The sequence below is a fragment of the Rhinatrema bivittatum genome, chromosome 2, assembly GCF_901001135.1.
Source record: "Rhinatrema bivittatum chromosome 2, aRhiBiv1.1, whole genome shotgun sequence".
Lineage (NCBI taxonomy): Eukaryota > Metazoa > Chordata > Amphibia > Gymnophiona > Rhinatrematidae > Rhinatrema > Rhinatrema bivittatum.
In genome coordinates this window covers 724510172-724532051 of record NC_042616.1, presented here as the reverse complement: position 1 = coordinate 724532051, position 21880 = coordinate 724510172, and the positions used below count along the sequence as shown (strand labels likewise).

At 46.6% G+C, this 21880-nt stretch overlaps 1 protein-coding gene across 1 annotated transcript in view; it reads left to right on the top strand.

Moving 5' to 3' along the window:
• The window catches only part of UBR5 (ubiquitin protein ligase E3 component n-recognin 5), a 672040-nt gene that overhangs the window by 270577 nt on the left and 379583 nt on the right, over positions 1-21880 (top strand). The window contains 3 exon segments of the mRNA XM_029591836.1: positions 524-636; positions 20696-20839; positions 20994-21105. Of these exon segments, the coding sequence (XP_029447696.1) occupies positions 524-636; positions 20696-20839; positions 20994-21105 (369 nt within the window).

Below are 21880 nucleotides of genomic sequence, written 5' to 3'. Positions count from 1 at the left end.
CAAGTTATTATAGTAAATTCCCCTAGCAAACAGGATCTCTATTACAGCATCTTCATAAAGTCTTAAATATTTATTAAAATGTCAAAAAAGGAAATGTTTTCTGTGCTCTTGAGGGCATTCATTCATTCATTTTCTAGGAACTGCAATATCTTTTTTTCATGATTTCATGGTACAGTATATTGAAATCCGATTGTCATGGTCCTTCAAGAGGGTTTGGAAAGACATTGTTGACTTTGAAAAAAAAATTATCTTCCTTGTCTCCTTTTCAGTAAGGTCCTTATTTGATTAGTATGCAAAATACACCGTAATTATGAATAATTTCTCCACTACCCTACTCTCAAAAATTAGTCGTGTCATGTAATTTAATCCTAAATTAGAACAATGTTGAACTATATCTAGCTAAGAAAAATTTAATATTTTGTAGTCCTTGTTTATTACATAAGTTAGTCCTTTAGATATATTTGCCAGGCTTGAACTGTGTATTTGAACAGAATGTTCTGACACTTGTTTTTTGTTGTCCAAGAACGACGGCGGTCTACTCCAGCTCCCAAGGAGGAGGAGAAGGTGAATGAAGAGCAGTGGCCCCTCAGGGAAGTTGTGTTTGTAGAAGACATTAAGAATGTTCCTGTTGGCAAGGTATATAAATTAGCAAAAAATGTTTACCATTTCCCAGGAGCTGCTATTTGGAAAAATGCCATGGTTTTGCTGTTTGTTACTAGGTGTACTGTACTGGCAGTATCCCTACCTCTGGATTAGCCAGATTGAATATATTAAAAAGAACTACCTCAACACTCTCCACCCCTCAAATCACAGGTACCATGCTCCTACTTGTCTTCACTTGTTTGTGCCTTATGATCTAAATTACAGGAGCTTTTTAAACTGGCAACTGTTGTCATAAGGCTCCTGAAGTTCAAAGGAAATATAAATATTTTTGTATGGTCACACTAGCTAAATCAGATAAAAAGAAGCCCCCCTGGATTAGCATAGCAAAATAAGAGAAGGGGAATCTGAGCCATTGAACTGCAGCAATGAAAATCAGGAGGTTTACTATGGGGAGGATCACTTATTAAATTTAATTGGTAAAAACGTTTAATTTCCTAGTGTGTAGCCAGATGGACTCAGGACCAAAGAGTTATGCGTTCTCACAGGACAAGCACGATGGTAGTCCTCACTTATGGGTGACATCATCAGGATGGAGCCCAATCACGGGACACTTTTGTCAAAGTTTCTAGAACTTTGACTGGCACCTACTGAGCATGCCCAGCAATGGCACTAACCCTGCATCCAGCAGGGGTCCCCCTTCAGTCTTCTTTTTTCCGCGCAGCAGTAGTCACGCGGGTTAAGGAGCTCTCAAACATTCCTGACAGGAATTTTCCTCACGGAACTTCTTCAAAAATATTTCTCAAATTAATACCCCACAGGGGTCCCCCTATCGATTTATCACGTCCGCTGTCGTCCGGTAGAAGCTTCATCATCTGGTGTCTGGAATCCTCTTCTGTTCTTTTTACCAAGTTCCGGTCGCTTTCCGTTGAGTTTTACCCTCGTGGCCTACCGGCCATCGACTTCACAGCAGCTAAATTTTTGTTGAGGCCATGTTGTCTGGTTTCCGTCGGAGCCCTGACTGTACTCGCACTATGTCTATTACAGACCCTCACACAGTCTGTGTCATGTGCTTAGGGCGCGAGCATGATGTCCTTACTTACACCTCATGTGCCCAAATGACACCAAAGAGTCGTAAGGCTAGAATGGAGAAGGTGGAACTTCTTTTTCGCTCGTAAACTCCGACTCCGTCGATTGCCTCGACGTCTTCTGAACTGACGCCGTCTACGTTACGCCAGTATCGAGCAGCGACCGCTGTCCGACCGGCATCGACGACTCCACGGCTATCGACCTCCTCCCTTGTCCCTTTAGACACAGACCGATGAGATCATCAAGGAAAACACAGACATCGACACCGAAAGGCTCAAGCCATCGATGCAGGAAAATCCTTGACATTGATTGAGCCACCGACGAAGAAAGCCCGCCCAGAAAAGGCCTCTTCCCTTTGTGTCTGGGTGATCGAGGCAGTCCCCACTTAGACAGGTGCTGGGAGCCGCGATTCCACCTCCAATGGTGGTCCCTTCGGCTATGCCTCTGCCTCCTACTCCGGGACCGGGGCTCCATTGGATCGGCTGATCCAAGAGGCCATTGACAGAGCGGTGCAAGGCTTCAAGATACCGGTGCCAGTTCCTGAACCGGCTATCGATCCCGTCCCAGTAGCCTTGGCTCCGCTATTGGCACGAATGGAAGCACTTGTCACCGCTTTTCCAACGATGGATCCGAGAGAACCGGTGCTCCGGTTCCCTCCTTGTCATCGACAGAGGAAGGGGAAACATCTTTATTACTTCCTCCATCGGGAGTCCTGCCGCCGTCTCAGCCATCGATGTCACCGATTCCATCGGTGCCTCCGATCTGACCATCGATGCCCTCAGTGCCGCCATCGATACCACCGGTGACCCCCTCGATGCCTTCTGTGCCTAAAGCAGGACCACCTGGGATACCTTCATTCCTCCCCTCTGAAGATCCTAGGGGAGCTGGAGATTAACCCTATGATCCATGGACTGATGATTCGTCCCAGGATTCCGAGGACCTACCATCTCCACCCTCTCCTCCTGAAGGAAGAAAGCATTCCCCTCCAGAGGACTTGTCCTTCATTAACTTTGTGAAAGAAATGTCTCAGATGGTCCCTTTCAATCTTCAAACAGAAGATTCCAGACACCAGATGATGATGCTTCCACAATTTATTGATGCTCCTAAGGATATCACATCTATCCCTATCCATGATATCCTCTTATATCTTTTCAAGAGGAATTGGGAACACCCTGGTTCAGTGGCACCTGTCAACTGAAAGCAGATGCCACGTACCTGGTTCAGTCGACAGCAGGGTTTCAGAAAACTCAATTAGACCATCACTCAGTGGTCAGTGAGTCAGCCCAAAAGAAGGTCAGACGTTCTAAACCACATTCCTCAATTCCTCCAGGAAAAGAACAAAAATTCCTGGTTGCAATAGGTCGACGTGTCTTCCACGGCTCAATGCTTATCTCCCGCATTGCCTCCTATCAACTCTACATGACCCAGACAACAGGGTCCTCTTTAAACAAATACAAGACTTCGCTGAGTCCTTGCCTTTACAGTTCCAGGATAAATTACATGCCCTGGCTCATAAAGGATTGGAAGCGGGCAAACATGAAGTAAGATCAGCGTATGTTTTTGACACCGCTTCTAGAGTCTCAGCAGCAGGTATTACTGCACGCAGATGGGCCTGGCTGAAGTCTTCGGACCTCAGACCTGAAGTACAAGACAGACAGTCAGACTCACCTTGCATGGGGGACAATCTTTTCGGAGAAAAGATACAGGAAGCAGTGGCACAGCTCAAAGACCACCATGAGACTCTTTGCCAGCTCTCGCTGTTACCTTCTGAATTTCCCACCAAATGGCCATTCAGAAGAGATTCCAAAAGGCCTTTCTACCGCCAAAGGAAATCATATCCTCCACCATCCAGAGGCCGCTCAACTAAGCCTTATCAAAAAGGCCAGTCAAAGCAACCTCGTCCCCAAAAATCGCAAGCAGCCACTCAACCAAGTCCAGCATCTGGTTTTTGACCCTTACCTAGAGAGCAGTAACCAGCCTCCACTATTGCACATTACCAGTGGGAGGTCGACTGTGCCATTTTTCCAACATATGGCACACAATCACCTCAGACCAGTGGGTACTTGCCATAGTCACTCAAGATTATCACCTCAACTTTATCTCCCTTCCGCCGGATTCCCCACCTCGATTGATGTGGGGAACATCCGACCACTCAGCGCTCTTGGATCAGGAAGTCTCTCTCCTCCTCCAGTCCAGAGCAATAGAACCGGTACCCTACTCCCAGCAGGGCCTGGGTTTCTATTCCCAGTACTTTCTAATCCCAAAAAAGTCACATGGCGTTCGCCCAAAACTGGACCTTCACGCTTTAAACAAGTACCTACAAAGAGAAAAGTTCAAGGGAAGACTGGCTCCTCTCTCTAGACCTTTAGGACGCTTACACACACATAGCAATAACTCCACCTCATCGTAAATTCCTGTGATTCCTAGTAGGCCCAAAGCACTATCAATATTGAGTGCTCCCATTCGGCCTAGCTTCTGTGCCACGAGTTCTTCACCAAGTGTCTCGTAGTAGTAGCAGCATATCTCAGGACTCAAGGTGTTCACGTCTACAGTATCTCGACAATTGGTTGATCAGGGCTCCAACTCAGCAGGCTGCTCAGACGTCTCTACGTCTCACCTTGCATACCCTGATCAACCTAGGGTTTCTAATCAACTATCCAAAGTCCAACTTGATTCCATCTCAAACCCTATCGTTCATAGGGGCAGACTTGAACACCTTCACAGCAAAAGCTTTTCTTCCTGCGGAGAGAGCTCTCACTCTCAGTTCTCTCACCCATCAACTCCTCTCTCGACAACAGTCAACCGCTCGTCACTTCCTAGTTTTGCTGGGACACATGGCGTTTTCGGTGCATGTAACACCAAAGGCCCGTCTCGCCATGAGAGTCATGCAGTGGACACTAAAATCACAATGGACCCAGTCTTCTCAGCCAATGTCCACTATTATCCAGGTCACCAATCAGCTCCGCTTGTCGCTTGCTTCGTGGAAAATTCAATCCAATCTCCTCCAAGGCCTTCCCTTTCAGGCTCCAGATCCTCAAATAACCTTAACAGATGCCTCCAACATCGGCTGAGGGAGCTCATGTTGCAAATCTGCAAACTCAAGGGCTCTGGTCGCCACAAGAAGCCAAACATCAAATAAATTTCCTAGAACTCCGAGCAATCAGATATGCTCTCGGGGTTTTTCAGGATCACCTCACCATCAAGGTTATCCTGATACAAACCGACAACCAGGTGGCCATGTGGTACATCAACAAGCAAGGGGGAACGGGCTTCTACCTCCTGTATCAGGAAGCTGCACAGATATGAGGGGAGGCCCTTTCCCACTCAATGTACCTCAGGGCCACCTACTTGCCGGGAGTGGACAATGTGTTGGTGGACAAGCTGAGTCACACTTTTCAACCGCACGAGTGGTCCCTCAACCCCACTGTAGCGGACTCAATATTCCAATGTTGGGGTTACCCTTGAATAGACCTCTTTGCATCATTCCTCAATCGCAAAGTAGAGAACTTCTGCTCACTCACTTGCAGCCAACACTCAAAACCAAGAGACGCATTCTCCCTCTCATGGGCCAGCGGTCTCCTTTATGCATACCCCCCACTTCCACTCATTTCCAAGACTCTCGTGAAGTTGCGAAAGGACAGGGGTCTGATGATCCTGATAGCCCCTCACTGGCCACGCCAGGTGTGGTTCCCCAATACTACAGGACCTATCAATTCACTGGCACATTCCTCTGGGGAAGGACCCGCTTCTCATCACCCAGAACGATGGACGCCTACGTCACCCCAACCTCCAGGCTCTGTCCCCTGATGGCCTGTATGTTGAAATGTTAATACTTCAACCTCTTAACCTTTCAGAGCAGGTCTCTGTGTCTTGGGTAGCTTCACGAAAGCCTTCATCAAGAAAATCTTATCATTACAAGTGGAAAAGATTCCAACTATGGTGTAATTCCCTGTCTATCGACTCTTTCACTCTTCCACAGTGAAGTTTTGGATTATCTCTGGCACCTGTCAGAGTCATGTCTCAAAACTTCCTCCATCAGAGTGCATGTCAGTGCGGTGGCCGCCTTCCATAAAGGTGTTGGGAATGTACCTATTTCAGTACAACCCCTGGTAACTCGCTATCTGAAGGGCTTGCTCCACCTAAAATCTCCACTACGTCCTCCGTTTTAGCCTCTCCATTCCTGTGATCTTCCCCACCTCACATGGAAGTGATTTTTCTCTTAGCCATCACTCCCGCTCGCAGAGTTAGTGAATTGCAGGCATTAGTTACCTATCCGCCTTACTCCAAACGTTTGCACGACAGGGTAGTGCTCCGCACTCACCCGAAGTTTTTGCCTAAGGTAGTAACAGACTTTCATATCAGTCAGTCTTTCGTATTACCTACCTTTTTCCCCAGGCCCCATTCTAACCCAGGAGAACAGACTCTGCATACTGTAAACGCGCTCTAGCATTCTATCTAGACCGCATAGCTACCCACAGAAAATCCACTCAATTATTTGTTTCCTTTGATTCCATCAATTGGGTCAACCTGTGGGTAAGCAGACTCTATCCTTCTGGTTAGCGGACTGTATTTCCTTTTGCTATCAACAGGCAGGCATTCCGCTACTGTAAACGCGCTCTAGCATTCTATCTAGACCGCATAGCTACCCACAGAAAATCCACTCAATTATTTGTTTCCTTTGATTCCATCAAATTGGGTCAACCTGTGGGTAAGCAGACTCTATCCTTCTGGTTAGCGGACTGTATTTCCTTTTGCTATCAACAGGCAGGCATTCCGCTACAAGACCGTGTCAAGGCACACTCTGTTAGGGCCATGGCGACATCAGTAGCGCACTTCCGATCGGTGCCACTTTCTGATATTTGTAAGGCTGCTACCTGGAGTTCTCTCCATACTTTTGCAGCCCATTATTGTTTAGATAAAGCTGGAAGACAAGATTCCATCTTCGGCCAATCTGTCTTGTGCAACTTATTTGCTACTTAACGTACCAACACCCTTCCACCGACCCGGTTGGGTTCAGGATGCCCTCTAACCAAATTACACCCCAGTTGTTGTGCCTGTTGCACGTCTTTGGGTACATTTGGTGCATGCATCGGTCATCCTCAGCTCGGTACTCACCCATATGTGAGGATTACCATCCTGCTTGTCCTGTGAAAAAGCAGAAGTTGCTTACCTTTAACAGGTGTTCTCACAGAACAGCAGGATGTTAGTCCTCATGAAACCCACCCGCCACCCAGTGTTGGGTTCGTTTACATTTTAAGAATTCTTTTATTTTTCGCACACTCTAGCTATTACATAAGACTGAAAGGGGACCCCTGCTTTTGTCAAAGTTCTAGAAACTTTGACAAAAGTGTTCCGTGATTGGGCTCCATCCTGATTATGTCACCCATATGTGAGGGCTAACATCCTGCTGTTCTGTGAGAACACCTGTTACAGGTAAGCAACTTCTGCTTTCCCCTGCTAGCAGATGGAGACTGAGTCAGATTTCAAAGCTGACACCACCCTAGATATAACCCTGCAGTGACCTCAGCCAGTCAGTACCTCTGCCTCCTACCAGATGTGATGCTATCCCCACACCAGAAACGGTGTTTAGCGGGATTGTAGCACTAGTTCAAAGGAGAAATTTTACCTTCAAATTGAAAGGAAGGTTGAGCTCCGCTCTCCTGTGCTGATATCTAAGGGTCCCTCCCCCAGTTGGGAATTCCTGAGCTGATTTCTGAGATTCCTCAGAAGTGTGCCTTGACATGGTAGCCGGCTCCCGGCATGGACTTTGCTGCTGAAACAGCTGAAAGGCAGCAGGTGCACAAGCTGACCGTGGCGGTGAAGGCCTAAGCCCTCTTCCTCCACAGCCGGATACTGTCTCTGTACTCCGGTAAGCACTGAGACCAGGTAAGTAGAGAAGAAATCCTCCGATCCGGAGATGTGGAAGGGCTCCAGTCTCCTTACTCAGCGTGCCGTACCGACATTGTTCCCGTTCAGGAGAGGGAAAGGGGTTTCCATGTGGGTTGAGTGGCCTCCTGATGGGCTAGGCCCCACTTCCGACTTGGTGGACTCTCCTCATGGCGATCCACGGCAGCGTCATCTTGCGCATGGCTTGGTGTGGCGCCATTTTCCCCCCTTCGTCGGTACACGCAGTGCAGGCCAGCCGACTGTGCACCTAACGTGAGTGTAACTGTGTACATAACCGCACGCACTCCTTTGCGAACAACCAGCCACTTAGTTCTTTGCACACCGAGGCAAGTTTGTGCATGCTTGAGAGGCCGTAGCCAGCTAAACGCACAAGCTATAGAAGTTATGGCCCCGGTGGCAAAGAAGCTCAGACGGACACCCTTTTGTGCTGCCTGCCATATAGGGCTACACAGTTTGACCCGGAATCCTGCCTCGTCAGCACTGTGAGGAGGCCCAGGGAGGTCTGGACTCTCAGAACTTTTCCAAGTCTGGCCCATCTTAGTTGGAGGACGGATCAGCCAAGACCTTTTCTGGCAGCACCCTGGACCTCAGAAATTCTGGGTTGCGTCCTGCCTGGGAGGAGGGCAGTTCAGCGGTGCCTACCCTAGTCTTTCCTGGGCCAAATATGGACCCAGTGACCTTCTCTTGGGATTTTTCCAAGGCCTCCAAGCCTTTGTTCAGGGGCAGTCAGCCCTGCCCAGGCGGGAGCCCAGCTGGGAAGGCCTTCCCTCCCAGCCCTGTAAGCAGGCCTCGCCTCACCAAGGGTATCCCTGACCGGGGACCCAGACAACTGGGATTCATTGGAGGATGGGGAAATCCTTCCAGGCCTGGGTCCGTACTGGACCATGTTTTGATTTTTCCACAGAGATGAATTACCAGCCATAGTCTCCCAGACTGTGAAGACACTGAAGTTCCGGCATGGACGCTATGTCGGAGCCAAAGAGGAATCCCATCTGTTGTTTCTACAGGAAAGCCTCTTGCTATTTCCCGAACCTGTAAGCCATCTAGGAGTTGATTGACCTGGAAATGGACGCTCTGGAGACAAGTTTTAAAGGAGGTTGGCCTTGGAGGCTGTTACGATAACGTGTGTTTTGTGGATCCTTGGGTGCTGTGGAGATGACCACGCCCACGGGGAGGAGCCCCGAGAGGAGCCACAGCACTGGGCTAGACTCGTACATACAAAACACAGGAAAGATCTTTATTTAGATAGCTTGAAAGATGTCCACCAGAGGTGGCAGTAGTGAGGCAGTCTGTGGTTGTAATCTCAGGGATCTCGGCAGAGGGAGCCCTTCTGTCCTCGATGACATCAGGAGGTTCTGCAGCAGGTTTCCCAGCGAGGAGATACTGTGGATGAAATAGATTGAGAGTTAGAGTACTCACTAGGTGTTAGCTGTTGGTATGCGATTCCACCAGGTATGTTGTAGAAGGTATAGGCAGGGAGAGCAGGCCCTCGAGGAGCGAGTACCTGTTCCCTGTAAGGCACCTGAAGTAAAGCAGAGGGCCCTTGAGGAGCGGGTACCCAGGTTAGTAATTACCCCGAAGGGCAGAGAGAGAGCTTCCTGCGGCAGCACGGAAGAGGCAGAGTAGCATAGACAGGAACGGATTAGAGACCTTGCTAACTCGGGGAGCTAGCAATTGAATGAAGGTAATATACCCAGATGGCGTGACGACAGCATGAGGGAACGCCCTCGAGGTTTGCGCCAAGGGTGGTACAAAGACGTGGGTTGTGCGTGCGCACCCTAGTAGGTACCTGGGAGGAGCAATGGTGGGAGGCTGCACCATAGCCATTCTGGGGACGCCAGAGAGGTCGGCTTGACGCTGCGGTAGCCATCTTTCCCAGGTAAGTGGGAGGAGCCGTGAATAAGGTGAGGCAAGTGGGGCAAAGCCGTCGAAGACCGGACGCAACAGTACCCCCTTCAAAGGGCATCCACACTGTTTCCTGCCAGGTCTTGGTTTTTGAGGATGCAAGTGATGAAAGTCCTGAAGCATCACTTTATCCAGGATATTAGACATTGGTGTCCAAGAGTTTTCTTAGGGCCATACCCTTCCCATGACAGGAGGTATTCCCATACTATGCCTCGTCTTCTCACATCGAGAACTGCGTCTATTTTATATCAGTGTCGTCTTCTGCATCAATAAGTTGTAAATCCGGTACCCTTGTTGAACTCACTAAGGATCAATGGCTTCAATAGTGAGACGTGGAATGCATTATGGATCTTTAAAGTAGATGGTAGCTTCAGACTGTAAGTGAGATTGCCCAGTCATCAGAGAATGGGAAATGGTCCAACGAAGCGAGGAGCGAAGTGAGCTGAAAGAAGTTAGTCTTAAGTGCTTCGTAGAAAGCCAGACTTTATCACCAGGCTTGAAGTCTGGAGCCTTGCAGTGATGAGCATCATATCCTTTCTTTGCTCAAAGTCCTGCTTTAGTAAGCGTCTCTTTTGTCTGAGTCCAAAGTTGTTGGATATCTTTGGCAGTAGACTGAGCTGCCGGGGATGACACTGGTAACGGAAGTGGCAGAGGTGGCTGTGGTAGTCGTCCGTAGACCACTTCGAATGGTGTTGATCCAGTGGATGTTGCTGGATGAGAATTAATGGCAAATTCTGCCCAGGGCAACAGTTCACTCCACTCCAATCATTCTGGCAAGTGTTCACGTAGGCACGAATGAACTGCTTTAGAGTCCTGTTCATCCGCTCTGTTTGTCCGTTGGATTGTGGATGGTATGCAGAGGTGAAGTCGAGGGCAATATCGAACTTCTTACTTAGTGCCTTCCAGAAGTTAGTCATGAATTGGGCTCTTGATCGGAGACTATGTGCTTAGGCAAGCATGCAGGTGGAAGATGTGCATAATGAATAGCTTGGCTAGCTCCATGGCGGTGGGTAAGCCTGGGAGAGCCACAAATGAGCCATCTTCGAGAACTGATCTACGGTTACCCAAATGGTGTTTCTCCAGAAGATGGTAAATCGACCACGAAGTCTGTGACAATATGTGTCCATGGTTCTTCTGGTACTGGCAAGGGTTGGAGTAGATCCCATGGACGACCCGGCGGTGTCTTCTGTTTAGCGCAGTTTGCGCAGGAAGCAATGTAGGAGAATGTCCTCCTTCATGTGGGCCACCAGCAATAGGTTTTGAAGTTTAGACAGGGTTCTACGTTGACCAGAATGTCCTGAAAGTTTTAGAGTCATGGGCCCAAGCCAATAACTTCTTTCTGAGGTTCTTGGGTACTATAGTCTTCCTGCAGGTTCTGAGTGGTAGCTGTCAATATGACCTTCTCTGGGTCATTGATGTGTTGCGGTTCTTCAGGTATGTCCTCGGAGAGGAATGAGTGAGATTAGAGCGTCAGCTCTGCTATTCTTATCTCCAGGGCGGTACTTGAGCACAAAGTTGAATCTGTTGAAAAAACAGAGACCATCTCGCTTGTCTATGATTCAGGCGCTGTGCGTGGTGGAGGTACTCCAGATTCTTATGGTCTGTGAAGACAGTTACTTGATGTTGCGCTCCTTCGAGTTAAGGGCGCCATTCTTCGAATGCCATCTTTATAGCCAGAAGCTCCTTATCTCCTGTTCCGTAACTTTTCTCTGCAGGAGAGAAGCAATGGGAGAAGAATGAGCAGGGTTGTGGAACTTTTGAATCACCAGCCTGGCTTAATACAGCCCCTACGCCAACGTCTGAGGCATCGACCTCCACGATTGAAAGGCTTGGAGGGGGTCTGGGTTGTCGAAGACACGGCTTTGCTGGAAAAGGCATCTTTTTAGTTTTTGGAATGCCAGCTATAGCCTCTGGAGACCAATTAGCAACATTGGCACATTTCTTTGTCATAGCTGTAAGCGGGTACTGTAAGTGACGAGTAATTCTTGATGAAGGTTCTGTAATAGTTGGTGAAACCTAAGATGTGCCTGAGAGCTTTTAACCCGGGGGTTTGCACCCCATTTCTTGATACTCTCCAGCTTCTGTGGGCCCATTTGGAAGCCTTGATTGGAAACGATGTAGCCTAAGAAAGGCACAGACTCCTTGTGAAATTCAACATTTGGATAGCTTGGTGTAAAGATGGTTCTCTCCCGGAGTCTCTGTAGTACTCTCTTAACATCCTCCTGATGAGTGGTCATGTCTTGCTGAGAATAATCAGTATGTCGTCCAAAAATAAACGACACACTTATAGAGGAGATTCCGGAAAATGTCATTCATTCTACATTTGAAAGACAGCCGGGGCGTTGCCACAGGTCGAATGGCATCACTAGATACTCAGTGACCATCCCCAAGTGTTGAAGGCCATCTTCCTCTCATCGCCATCTCGAATGCAAATTAAATTGTAGGCTCCTTTCAGATCCAGTTTGGAAAAGGTTTGAGCTCCTTGTAGTCTGTTGAATAGCTCTGAAATCAGAGGCAGGGGATAACTATCCTTTATTGTTATTCATTGAGGCCCCTGTTAGTCTACACATGGACATAATGTACCGTCGTTCTTGCCCACAAAGAAAAAGCCTGCGCTAAGCAGGGGACTTGAATTGTCTTTTTTAAAGCCTTTTTGGAGATTTTCCTGAATATATTCAGACATAGCTTTATTTTCTGCCACAGACAAGGGGGTTACACTCTACCCTTGGGTGGCTCCTTATTAGATTTTAGATTAATAGTGAAGTCATAACGTCTGTGAGGTGGAAGCACATCTGCAGCTTCTTTTGAAAAGACCATCTTGGAAAGATGCATATTGAGGCAGCAAACCCCGGCATCACTGGGTAGTAGGTATACAGGGTAACGGAGGGTTACCTCCATCAGGCATTTATCATGGCAGTCTGGGCCCCATCTAGACCGTTCCAGTGTAACCCAATTGAATTGAGGCATATGCTGCTGCAGCCACAGTAACCCCAGTACAGGGTGCATGGCCTTCTCTAAAACAAAGAAGGAGATGGTCTCAGAATGGAGGGCACCAGTCCGTAGACATTGGTTCGGTGCGTAATGTTACTTCACCCAGTAAGGGCTCTCCATGGATGGATGAAAGAAGTAGTGGAGGCTTCATAATGGAAGTGGGGATCCGTGCTGTGGAGATGACCACGCCCATGGCGAGGAGCCCCGTGAGGAGCCACAGCACTAGGCTAGACTCGTACACACAAAACACAGGAAAGATCTTTATTTAGACAGCTTGAAGATCTCCACCAGAGGTGGCAGTAGTGAGGCAGTCTGTGGTTGTAATCTCAGGGACCTCGGCAGAGGGAGCCCTTCTCTCCTCGATGATGTCAGGAGGTTCCGCAGCAGGTCTCCCAGCGAGGAGATACTGTGGATGAGATAGACTGAGAGTTAGAGTACTCACTAGGTGTTAGCTGTTGGTATGCGATTCCACCAGGTATGTTGTAGAAGGTACAGGCACTGAGGCAGGGAGAGCAGGCCCTCGGAGCGAGTACCTGTTCCCTGAAGGCACCTGAAATAAAGCAGAGGGCCCCCGAGGAGCAGAGAGAGAGCTTCCTGCGGCAGCACGGAAGTGGAGAGTAGCATAGACAGGAATGGATTCGAGTCCTTGCTAACTCGGGGATCTAGCAAATGAATGAAGGTAATATACCCGGATAACGTGATGACAGCATGAGGAAACGCCATTGAGGTTCGTGCCAAGGGTGGTATAAAGACTTGGGTTGCACGCGTGCGCGCACCCTAGTAGGTACTGGGAGGAGTCTTGGCGGGAGGCTGCACCATTAGCCGTTCTGGGGGACGCCAGAGAGCTCGGCTTGTCGACGCTGCGGTAGCCATCTTTCCCAGGTAAGCGAGAGGAGCCGTGAATAGGTGAGGCAAACGGGTGAAGCTGTTGAAGACCGGATGCAACAGAGGCCTTGTACCCTCCTGAACCCAGCGATCAAGGAACGCCTGCGTTTCCCGAAAGTGGACGCCCTGGTTTGCACCATCTCGAAGTGAATAACTATCCCTGTAGAGGGAGAAGTAGCTTTGAAGGATTCTCTTGATAGGCCTTTGGAGTCCATCCTTAAGCAAACCTTTGACGCGACAGCAATGACACTGCAGATCGCTTCCTGTCCGAAAAAGCGATTGAACCCACCGCAGCCTTCCTAGTGGATGCAAGCTTGGACCTGGTACGTACTTAGGCCAGAGGAGTAGCCTCAGTGGTAGTGGCCAGAAGACAGCTATGATTGCGAAATTGATCAGCGGATGCACCTTCTAAGGCGATCCTCACAAGATGCCCTTTAAGAGTTTCCTCTTATTCGGAAGTGAATTGGAGAAGCTAGCCAGTAAGTAGGGTGAATCTCCCAGTGCCCCGGCTACCGGAAGATAAGAAAAATAGGTCACAGTGCCCCTCACCCATGAGGGGTTGGACCAAGGGAATCCCAGCGCTTTTGGCCTTATAGAAACTCATCATTTCGGCCCCCAGGAAGGTCTCAGTCCTTTTGGAACTGACAACCAAAAAGAGGAACAGGTTCAGGCTCAGGTTCAACCCGAACTCATAAGAACATGCCATACTGGGTCAGACCAATGGTCCATCAAGCCAGCATCCTGTTCCAACAGTGGCCAATCCAGGCCATAAGAGCCTGGCAAAGTACCCAAAACAGTCTTTTCCATGTTACTGTTGCTAGTAATAGCAGTGGCTATTTTCTAAGTCAACTTACTTAATAGCAGGTAATGGACTTCTCCTCCAAGAACTATCCAATCCTTTTTTAAACACAGCTACACTAACCACATCTCTGGCAACAAATTCCAGAGTTTAATTGTGCACTGAGTGAAAAGAACTTTCTCCGATTAGTTTTAACATGCCACATGCTAACTTCATGGTAGTGCCCCCTAGTCTATTATCCGAAAGAGTAAATAACAGATTCACATTTACCTGTTCTAGACCTCTCATGATTTTAAACACCTCTATCATACAATATTCCAAATGAGGTCTCACCAAGGACCTATGGAGGGACAATATCACCTCACTTTTTCTGATGACCATTTCTCTTCCTATATAGCCAAACATCTTTCTGGCTTTTGCTGTTGCTTTATCCATCTTTTTGGCCTTAGATACAATCACCCCCAGATCCCACTCTTCTTTCATGCTCAGAATTTCACCTCCAATACTGTACATTCATTTTGAGTTTTTGCATCCTAAATATATACTGCATTTTTAGCATTAAATTTTAGCTGCCAGATCCTAGATCATTCCTCAAGCTTTGCTAGATCTTTTATGTTTTCCACACCTTCCTGGCTGTGTATCCTTTTACAGATTTTGGTATCATCAACAAGAACAAACCTTTCCCAAAAATCCTTCTACAGAGTCGCTCATGAAAATGTTGAAGAGAACTGATCCCTGACACACCCTCCTCAGTGAATAAATAATGAAAATGCATTCTTAAAACAAAAAAGGTTATTTACTTAATAGGGTTCTTTTTCTTTTTTTGATCAGGGTTTAGATTTGGATCTAATCATGCTTTATGTATAAATTGTGCTAGTAAAGAGATCCTAGGGGATTCACAACCTTTTTGCAGCACTAACTACTCTTATAACACAAACTTTAGATCATAAATTTGAACATCCCTTTTAGCAGATAAAATTAATCAAGAACAAAATATCTTTAAAGTGAAACTGCAAGCATTTGAAAATGCATTTGAAAATGAAAATACTCAGGAACAAGTGGAACGTTCCCAAAATCAGTTAAACTGTGGTCAATGAAGTTGGGCTGACGCATCCACAGGACGAGGAGATAGGGGGCCGACTATCCCTCTTCTATCAGCAGTGGGTCAAGATCACGTCTGACAAATGGTGCTGGACATAATACGAGAAGATTTCACTCTGGAATTTCACAGTATTCCTCGGGACTGGTTCATGATGTCACCTTGCCATTCCCAGCACAAGAAACTGGCAGTGGAATCCACACTGATAAGGCTCCTCAGTCTGAGGGTTATAACTCTGGTACCTACACCTGAAGTAAATACGGGGCGTTATTCCATCTATTTCATCGTACCCAAGAAAGAGGGTTCTTTCCGGCCAATCCTGGATCTCAAGAGCGTCAACTGTCACCTGCAGATAGTTCACTTCCGCATGGAAACTCTTCACTCCAACATAATAACAGTGCAACCAGGAGAGTTCTTAACCTCCCTGGACCTCTCGGAGGCCTACCTTCATATTCCATTCGTTAAGACCACCAGCGTTTTCTGCGCATTGTGGTACTGGGCGCCCTTACCAGTTCCGGGCATTGCCCTTCTGCTTTGCAACCGCCCCAGAACATTCTCCAAAATTATGGTGGTTGTGGCGGCAGCACTGAGGAAAGAAGGGATCCTGGTGCACCCTTACTTGGACTGGCTGATCCAGGCAAAGTCATTGGAAGAGAGCCTCCACGTGACTAGCAGGCTCAGCCCTCTCCTACAGGTACTCGGCTGGGTCTTGAACATGGAGAAGAGCAGCCTCAAACCCTCCCAGTCCTAAGAGCACACGGGGGCCCGATTCGAAAACAAGCAGGACAAGGTATTCCTCCATCGAGGAGAAGGAAGCTGATGGACCAAGTGCGTCTGACAAACACAATGCTCCCTAGGGTGTGGGACTATCTCCAGTCCCTTGGCTTCATGGATTCAACCCTGGAAGTAGTACCGTGGGTGAGAGCACACATGTGGTCCCTCCAACACCCCCTACTATCATGCTGGCACCCACTGTCTCAAGATTATTCAATTCGCCTCCACCTACCGATGGAAGTATGCTCTCGGCTCCAGTGGTGGCTACAGAAAGTTCACCTAAGCAAGGGAGTAAGCCTATCCCCACCGAGCTGGATTATCCTCACAATGGACATGAGCCTCTGAGGGTGGGGATTTCACTGGGGTGATGGACAGAGGAAGAGGCAAACTAAACATAAACCACCTAGAAGCACAAGCGGTCAGGTTAGCCTACCTGCAGTTCAGCCACAGGCTCCAGGGGCAAGCAATCCACGTGATGTCGGACAACTCCTCAACGCTAGCCTTCATCAACCTCCAGGGAGGAATCAAGAGCCACCAGGTGTCTCTGGAAATAGACCTCCTTATGGAATGGGCGGAATTAAACCTGCAAGGGATCTCTGTCTCCCACATTGCTCGAAAAGACATCATCATCTCAGCAGGGAAAGCCTGGAGTCTACTAGGAGCTGAAAGCCCTTTGCCTTTCAGCTCCTAGTAGATCGCTGGGGTCTCTCATCCTTCAACCTACTGGCTACATCTCACAGTGCGAAGGTTCCCCGGTTCTTCAGTTGCAGATGAGATCAGCACTCCTAAGGGATCTACACCCTTGTCCAGACCTGGCCAGAGGAAGACTTACTGTACGCTTCCCCTCCGTAGCCTCTACTGGCAAGATCATCTGCAAGATAGAACACCACAGAGGACTAGTCCTTCTGGTGGCCCCAGATTGGCCCAGGTGCCAGTGATATGCAGACATGTAGAGGCTTCTTATGGAGAGTCCCCTTTGCTTCCCCCCCGCACAGGGATCTTCTCCAGTAAGGTCCAATTCTTCATGAAGATCCAACTATTCTCACTTATGGTCTGGCCCTTGAGAGGGCTTGCCTGACGAAAAACGGATATTCGGCAGATGTGATTGCCACATTGTTCCGTGTGCGGAAGTTTTCAACATCCCTAGCATACATACGGATCTGGAGAATATTTGAGGCCTGGTGTGGGGAGCACGGGGTCCCCCTGCGAATGTCCAAGATAACCATGATCCTGGAACATTTTCAGGATGGCCTGAATAAAGGATTGTCCCTCAACTCCATGAAGATCCAGATGGAAGCCCTCTCCTGCTTCAGGGCCGAGGTGAACGGCGCATCCGGACTTGGCCCGTTTCCTAAAAGGGGTTAAACATCTCTGACCAGCCTTAAAGTTGCCGGTCCCCCTATGGAACCTCAATCTAGTATTGGACTTTCTGGCAGGGCCTTCCTTCAGACAACTGCGCAGTCTATCGCTACGCCTATTAACACTATCGCTTCGCCTATTAACACTATCGCTACGCCTATTATCACTAAAGACTGTATTTTTGGTAGTGAAAGGTTATGCTCATCGCATCTCTGAGCTATAGGAGCTATCTTGTCGGGAACTGTTCCTTTGATTTACTCCAGGAACAGTGCAGCTTCCCACTGTCCCCTTCTTCTTACCAAAGGTAGTCTTGGAGTTTCACCTGAACCAATCCATCTCCTGATTGTCCTCAGATAGACACAAGGACACGGAAGACTACTGCCGCCTTCATAATCTAAAAGTCAGTAGCCTTTTAGTGTGATATCTGGATCATTCAGAACCAGTGCGCAAGACAGATCGCTTGTTTGTTCTTCACGGGAGAAAGAAACATTGTGAAGTGGCTTTGTGAACTAGCATAGGTCGCTGAATCAAGGAAGTAATCAGGGCAGCTTACATAGAGGCAGGGAAGCCTTTACCTTTCCAGGTCAAAGCTCATTCAACCAGAGCGCCGACATCTGTCGAGCAGCGACGTGGTCCTCCTTTCACACCTCCAGGTTCTACCGCCTGGATGTCCAGGCCCAGAGAATGCAGCCTTTGTGATGGCTATGCTATCCGGACAGCGGTCAGCCTCCTGCCCCGTTCAGAGTAGCTTTGTACATCCTATTGGTCCTGGGTCCATCTGGCTACACACTAGGAAATGGAGAAATTACTTACCTGATAATTTCGTTTTCCTTAGTGTAGACAGATGGACTTAGCATCCCACCCAAGGCTGCCCAGGAGAGGCGCCAAGGAATCACCCATGAGGCGAACCTCTATTCCATGTGAATATGGGTAAGCCATTGCCCTATCCCTATTACTGGGATTCAGTACTTATGTTCGTTGAGTACAGTTGTGGTCTCCAGTTTTTAATCAAGTTCTTCAATAATATGTCCACAATGGCTTTTTGAAGAGAATACTGAATCACTGCAGGGGTATATCTAGGGTGAAGTCAGCTTTGAAATCTGACTCCATCTCCATCTGCTAGCAGGGGAACACATAACCTATTGGTTCTGAGTCCATCTGTCTACACTAAGGAAAACAAAATTATCAAGTAAGTAATTTCTCCATTAAAAAAAAAAAGTCAACATAGGGAATCTGCCATACCCCAATATCTTTTTAACTCTTTCAATCTTTGTATCCTTGGTAGAAAGCTTTCTGGTGGATACCTACTCTTCCAATATGAACTGTATCACTTCATAACATATATGAAAAAAATCCCAAAATATATCTAAAGGTGTCTGTCTCTGGTAACATAGTAGATGCCAGCTGAAAAAGACCCACAGTTACTTTGTACTCACACTGCCAAGGATACATCCCAGCTGCTAGCTACAGAGCATGGCAACCTGCATGATTTGCTTCTTATCCAGGACAAGCTTTGTCTTATTCAGTGGAGAGTCCTGGGCAAGGGCAGATATCTTGCAAACAGTTACAATCTGTGGATAGAAGCTGAGAGATATTTTTGTCAATGTGACCAGAATAATGCAGACTAGATGAGTTGATTGGCCTTTTTGTGCCATTATTTACTATGCTCTAATTATCTATTTATCTCTAGATATTTGTTTTATTAAACAAATGATAAAATTATTTCATTAAAAAGAAATCTGTGTAGCCAAAATAGGGCACGTGTTTGGTAAGATGGCTGAAATGACTTACTGTTACATTCCTATAAAATTACTATGGTGCCCCACAACCTGAGTCGCGACTGGGTTGAGGGGAGACATGCTCCATTTCTAGTTACCTTTTGGTGGCTCAGATAGTTTGCCACAGACAATCTGTGGAAATATGGTGGCTGCTGCCTTGGTAGAACAAGAGCAGAACCTCTCATTTCTGGCAGTATTTCTCTGCTGCTTGTCTGCTTCCCTCTGCCAGACTGCAGAGATGCTGCAGCTCGAGGACAGCAGGATGGTCAGCTGACCTTAAGATTTTGTTTGCTTATGGTCCGTGACCAGGTTGATGGTGGTATCATTAGGATGAGAGAGAATGTTGAGGATAGTGAGCAGCTGAGGGTCCCAAGACTGTCAAGGTGTATTTGAACTATTATATCCTGTTATTGTTGATTGACATTTATTATTTAGATTTCTAATCAGCCTCCTGACATTAATTCTCAAGCCTGCTTCAGTAGTTATAAGAAAATCCTTACAGCAAATCAAAACAAACAATTTAACATAGATTCAATCATAAACATGAAATGCAATGTTTAAGAATGAACAGCACCCCATTGCCAGATTTGCCTTCCTCCAGACATGGAGACCAAGGTCACCTCCGCTGCACTTTCATACTTGCTTAAAAACTCACCTGCTGGGGGGCGCTGTTCAGCAGCCGATGGGAGAGGTCGCCTAACCACGTGGCTCCATCCTCCACAAGCCTAAGTACCCACCAAAATTGAGCTTTTTACTCTAAATTCCGGCACATGTGCGAGCCCAGATCATTAGCTTATTGTTGGCAATACAAAAATGACTACCAAATGCAGAACAACAGACCTAAAGCAAGACCCCCAGACTCCCTATGTATTGGCAGGTTTGGTCACTTTGTCCTCTGGGATCCTGCTTATGTGCAGAGAAAACAGTTGTTTACTGTAATGAGTGGTCTCTGCGGACAGCAGGGTAATCAACTGTCCATACTCTCTCATCTTTTCTTTCTGAGTTTTATTTCTAAGCTATTGCATGGGGGACTGCAGTTGAGAAATCCTGAACTAGTGAAGAAAAGCTTTCTAGGCTTTCCTCAGCCTTTGAAGAAACGTTCCACATCTGTGGTGTTGGGTAACCTCACCTCACTCATGTGACTCATGTGGCTGATTATCCTGCTATGTCCGCGCGTTAGGAATAAGCAACTTTGTTTCTATGGTTCATGAAATGTGAGGGTACTGCTTTTTTTTTTTTTTAATTTTGCTTGACAACTTCTTAGCATCTACAGTACTTAAATAGTTTGGAATAGATTTGTGAGTTAAAAGCTATAATCTTCTTTTGCAGCAAAAGCATGTCTTTGCCAAACCATATATTTTTGGCTTTCTTGCTTTTTCAAGTAACTGATATATTTTTGAAACATTCTTTGTTTCAGCTCATCTAAAACAGCCCCAACCCCCAAGCCGATGAAATGCTAGATCTCTTTGTAAAATGTTTTCTTATACAGGGTATAATTTTGCTTTGTAGGTACTAAAAGTAGATGGTGCCTACGTTGCTGTGAAGTTTCCAGGAACATCCAGCAGCGCAAATAGTCAGACTAACACTGGCTCTGATCCAGATCCTTCTTCTCTTCTTCAAGACTGTAGGCTGCTAAGAATTGATGAACTCCAGGTAATTCTTGTGATTTTTTTTTTGTTTTTTTTGTTTGTTAGTTTGGGTGAAGGTGTCTTATTTTTTACCCATTAGCACAATATGTTATATATCATTTCAAGTTTGCTGCATCTTTCATCAGTAGCACTGTTTTTCTGTTTATCTTTTTTCTCAGGTGGTAAAAACTGGTGGGACACCAAAAGTCCCAGACTGTTTTCAAAGGACTCCTAAAAAGTTGTGTATTCCTGAAAAAACAGAGATTCTAGCTGTGAATGTAGATTCTAAAGGTAAGTGTAAGATATTCCAGATAAGAATACTGCTGCTAGTATTAGAGATGGGCATAAAGATTGCAGTGTTAAATTGCAGTCGTAATTCTTTTCCATTACTTACCTTTGTGCAGTACTAAGTGGACTACAATTCAAAATTGCAAAAGGTTATCCCAAAAAATGTTGAACAAAATATTGTATTTTTTCATTTTTAACTTTATTTTTGAAAGAACTTTTTTGTGCTATATTATATCATGATATAGCAAAATACTACCTGATGGGTAAATATCAGATTATTAATCAGGGTTTCCAAAACCAGCATATTGCTCCCATTAGTAGTTTGTAATTGCTTGAAATATATTTTGTATGTTTGAATTAAAGCAGCAACCTCATATTGATTGAGGTTTGTTTTTTGTCAGCATCATGAACCATTTTCAAGGAAATCTAGAAACCCCCTCTTTAAAACAAACACCCTTGACATAGCAATCTTTTGCAGTCAGTTTGAAAATATCACCATTTTACAGCTTTCTAAACTGTTCAGGCATTTGGTATCTCTCTGTTGGTTATAAATAAGTAGCACAGAGTGTAAATTATATACTCTGACAGTAGAGGAGGCACAGTATTGCACAAGCATAGGACTTTGAAGTATACTTACTAGTAGGAAAGAAAAAGTATACTTAAAAATATTACCTTTTAAGTGGGAGTCTTGATTGGATTTATTACTAAGTCAAATACCTGCTGATGAAAGGTTGCAGTCATTACCATATTTCAAAATGTTACATCATTTTTCTAGATA